The 4,557-nt window shown below is 47.1% G+C and overlaps 1 protein-coding gene across 1 annotated transcript; it reads left to right on the top strand.

The window, feature by feature from the left end:
- The first annotated feature begins 693 nt into the window (after window positions 1–693).
- LOC127910267 (uncharacterized) lies at window positions 694–4,233 on the top strand. Its single transcript, XM_052473183.1, has 2 exons — window positions 694–830; window positions 1,706–4,233. Exon 2 carries the CDS (start codon window positions 2,536–2,538, stop codon window positions 3,613–3,615), a length of 1,080 nt encoding a protein of 359 aa, XP_052329143.1. The 5' UTR covers window positions 694–830; window positions 1,706–2,535; the 3' UTR covers window positions 3,616–4,233.
- Window positions 4,234–4,557: the final 324 nt, after the last annotated feature.

Here is a 4,557-nt window from a genome sequence, read left to right as displayed (position 1 = left end):
TATTTATTTGAGGCTAAATTGATTTTATTGATGTATTATATTAGGTTGAAATAAGTGTTCATTCAGTATTGTTGTAATTGTCATTATTACAAATAAATTAAATGAATTGGACGATTAATCGGTATCGGCATTGAAAAAAATCATAATCGGTCAACCTCTCGTCTCAATATCCTTGAGTGGCCCAGCCAGAGCCCAGACTTGAACCAGATCAAACATTTCTGGAGAGGCCTAAAAATAGCTGTGCAGCGACACTCCCCATCCAACCTGACAAAGCTTGAGAAGATCTGCAGAGAAGAATGGGAGAAACTTCCTAAATACAGGTGTCATACCCAAGAAGACTCGAGGCTGTAATCGTTGCCAAAGGTGCTTCAAGAAAGTACTGAGTAAAGGGTCAGAATACTTATGTAATTGTGATATTTCCGTATTGTGTGTAGATTGAGGGGGGGGAACTATTTAATCCATTTTAGAATAAGTCTGTAAAGTAACAATGTTGAAAAAGTCAAGGGGTCTGAATACTTTCCGAATGCGATGTACCTCAAGAGTGAAGTATTGTTTCTGAAAATGCTCTAAAGGTTGGTGGGACACGTCAAAAAGCCCAACAGCAAATGAACAGGCAATTTACATTTATTTTGCCTGCAGAGATCCCAGTAAGAAGAAGCAGCATATCTGTCACATCGCAGGTTGTGGGAAGGTGTATGGTAAGACGTCTCACCTTCTAACCCACCTCCGCTGGCACACTGGAGAATGACCATTTGTCTGCAGCTGGTCTTTCTGTGGGAAGAGATTCACACGCTCAGATGAACTGCAGCGCCGTAAGAGGAGACACACAGGTGAGACATGCCAATACAATATATCTTTATTTAGCCTAGTGGTTAGAGCATTGGTCCAGTAACCGGAACGTTGCTGGATTGAATTCCCGAGCTGACAAGGTAAAAGTCTGTCATTCTGCCTCTGAACAAGGCAGATAACCCACTGTTCCCCAGGTGTCGAAGACGTGGATGTCGATTAAGACAGCCCCCCTCTGATTCAGAGGGGTTGGGTTAAATGCGGAAGACACATTTCAATTGAATACATTGAATAACTGACTAGGTATCCCCCTTTCCCTTTATTTCCATTTTACAGCGATAATGGAAATGATATTTTGCTCTCAGTACCCAGCCTCACCACAAGTCATGGCCAAGTCAGGAGCTGTAGATATTGTTGTCACTCCTTACGAGGGCAAGATTTCCTTGGCAGACCGTATGGCCAGACCAAGAAAATCTCTGGGCCCTAGTTACAGGCTCTGAGTTATAATAACTTGGTTTTAGGAATAACCCCTGGCCCTAGCTATTGACATTTCTGTCATTTAGCAGACTCTTCAGTCTTGGCAACTTTTATGGTCAAATGTGACAATGACTGTGCAGTTGATGTATGATGTTTTCATTTCTGAATAATTGTTATGAATTAAACCGCTTGATGCCAGAGTGAATACAAAAGAAGGAACATTTACACGGGATTTATAAAAATTATAAAATATCTGAGAACTAGCTACCAGCAACCATGCATTTTCAATGAAATGAGAACTTGAGAGCCAAGTTCAACATTTCCCAATATTATGCAAATTTCAGACACGTGATGGCCAATCAGGATAGGGCAGCTCAGGGGGGTTTACAATCTCACATATGCCAGCTGGGACACTAACCTTATGTTTCGTTATTACTTCCAGGTGAGAAGTTTTCATGTACATTGTGTCCAAATCGCTTAATGCGCAGCGACCACCTCTCCAAATACATCAACACCCACCTCAACTTAAAGGAACCACTTCCGGCGCCGACTGAGATGGCCGCCTCGCTTCGCGTTCCTAGGAAACTATGCAGTTTTTTGTTTTTTTACGTGTTATTTCTTACATTAGTACCCCAGGTCATCTTAGGTTTCATTACATACAGTCGAGAAGAACTACTGAATATAAGATCAGCGTCAACTCACCATCAGTACGACCAAGAATATGTTTTCCGCGACGCGGATCCTGTGTTCTGCCTTACAAACAGGACAACGGAATGGATCGCATGCAAGCGACCCAAGGAAACGACTCCGAAAAAGAGGGAAACGAGGCGGTGTTCTGGTCAGACTCCGAAAAAGGGCACATCCCGCACCACTCCCCAGCATTCTTCTTGCCAATGTCCAGTCTCTTGACAACAAGGTTGACGAAATCCGAGCACGGGTGGCATTCCAGAGGGACATCAGAGACTGCAACGTTCTCTGCTTCACAGAAACATGGCTTACTGGGAAGACGCTATCCGATGCGGTGCAGCCAACGAGTTTCTCCACGCATCGCGCCGACAGAAATAGACATCTTTCTGGTAAGAAGAGGGGCGGGGGCGTATGCCTCATGACTAACGAGACATGGTGTGATGAAGGAAACATACAGGAACTCAAATCCTTCTGTTCACCTGATTTAGAATTCCTCACAATCAAATGTAGACCGCATTATCTTCCAAGAGAATTCTCTTCGATTATAATCACAGACGTATATATCCCCCCCAAGCAGACACATCGATGGCTCTGAACGAACTTTATTTAACTCTTTGCAAACTGGAAACCATTTATCCGGAGGCTGCATTCATTGTAGCTGGGGATTTTAACAAAGCTAATCTGAAAACAAGACTCCCTAAATTTTATCAGCATATCGATTGCGCAACCAGGGGTGGTAAAACCTTGGATCATTGTTACTCTAACTTCCGTGACGCATATAAGGCCCTGCCCCGCCCCCCTTTCGGAAAAGCTGACCACGACTCCATTTTGTTGATCCCTGCCTACAGGCAGAAGCTAAAACAAGAGGCTCCCACGCTGAGGTCTGTCCAACGCTGGTCAGACCAAGCTGACTCCACACTCCAAGACTGCTTCCATCACGTGGACTGGGACATGTTTCGTATTGCGTCAGATGGAAATATTGACGAATACGCTGATTCGGTGTGCGACTTCATTAGAACGTGCGTCGAAGATGTCGTTCCCATAGCAACGATAAAAACATTCCCAAACCAGAAACCGTGGATTGATGGCAGCATTCGCGTGAAACTGAAAGCGCGAACCACTGCTTTTAATCAGGGCAAGGTGTCTGGTAACATGTCCGAATATAAACAATGCAGCTATTCCCTCCGCAAGGCTATTAAACAAGCTAAGCGTCAGTACAGAGACAAAGTAGAATCTCAATTCAACGGCTCAGACACAAGAGGCATGTGGCAGGGTCTACAGTCAATCACGGACTACAAGAAGAAACCCAGCCCAGTCACGGACCAGGATGTCTTGCTCCCAGGCAGACTAAATAACTTTTTTGCCCGCTTTGAGGACAATACAGTGCCACTGACACGGCCTGCAACGAAAACATGCGGTCTCTCCTTCACTGCAGCCGAGGTGAGTAAGACATTTAAACGTGTTAACCCTCGCAAGGCTGCAGGCCCAGACGGCATCCCCAGCCGCGCCCTCAGAGCATGCGCAGACCAGCTGGCCGGTGTGTTTACGGACATATTCAATCAATCCCTATACCAGTCTGCTGTTCCCACATGCTTCAAGAGGGCCACCATTGTTCCTGTTCCCAAGAAAGCTAAGGTAACTGAGCTAAACGACTACCGCCCGTAGCACTCACTTCCGTCATCATGAAGTGCTTTGAGAGACGAGTCAAGGACCATATCACCTCCACCCTACCTGACACCCTAGACCCACTCCAATTTGCTTACCGCCCAAATAGGTCCACAGACGATGCAATCTCAACCACACTGCACACTGCCCTAACCCACCTGGACAAGAGGAATACCTATGTGAGAATGCTGTTCATCGACTACAGCTTGGCATTCAACACCATAGTACCCTCCAAGCTCGTCATCAAGCTCGAGACCCTGGGTCTCGACCCCGCCCTGTGCAACTGGGTACTGGGCCTCCTGACGGGCCGCCCCCAGGTGGTGAGGGTAGGCAACAACATCTCCTCCCCGCTGATCATCAACACGGGGGCCCCACAAGGGTGCGTTCTGAGCCCTCTCCTGTACTCCCTGTTCACCCACGACTGCGTGGCCACGCACGCCTCCAACTCAATCATCAAGTTTGCAGACGACACAACAGTGGTAGGCTTGATTACCAACAACGACGAGACGGCCTACAGGGAGGAGGTGAGGGCCCTCGGAGTGTGGTGTCAGGAAAATAACCTCACACTCAACGTCAACAAAACTAAGGAGATGATTGTGGACTTCAGGAAACAGCAGAGGGAACACCCCTATCCACATCGATGGAACAGTAGTGGAGAGGGTAGCAAGTTTTAAGTTCCTCGGCATACACATCACAGACAAACTGAATTGGTCCACTCACACTGACAGCGTCGTGAAGAAGGCGCAGCAGCGCCTCTTCAACCTCAGGAGGCTGAAGAAATTCGGCTTGTCACCAAAAGCACTCACAAACTTCTACAGATGCACAATCGAGAGCATCCTGGCGGGCTGTATCACCGCCTGGTACGGCAACTGCTCCGCCCTCAACCGTAAGGCTCTCCAGAGGGTAGTGAGGTCTGCACAACGCATCACCGGGGGCAAACTA

Source organism: Oncorhynchus keta, chromosome 21, assembly GCF_023373465.1.
Source record: "Oncorhynchus keta strain PuntledgeMale-10-30-2019 chromosome 21, Oket_V2, whole genome shotgun sequence".
In the NCBI taxonomy this organism is placed as follows: domain Eukaryota; kingdom Metazoa; phylum Chordata; class Actinopteri; order Salmoniformes; family Salmonidae; genus Oncorhynchus; species Oncorhynchus keta.
Note: the sequence above shows the minus strand (reverse complement) of the source record. Positions and strands in the feature narration are given on the sequence as shown.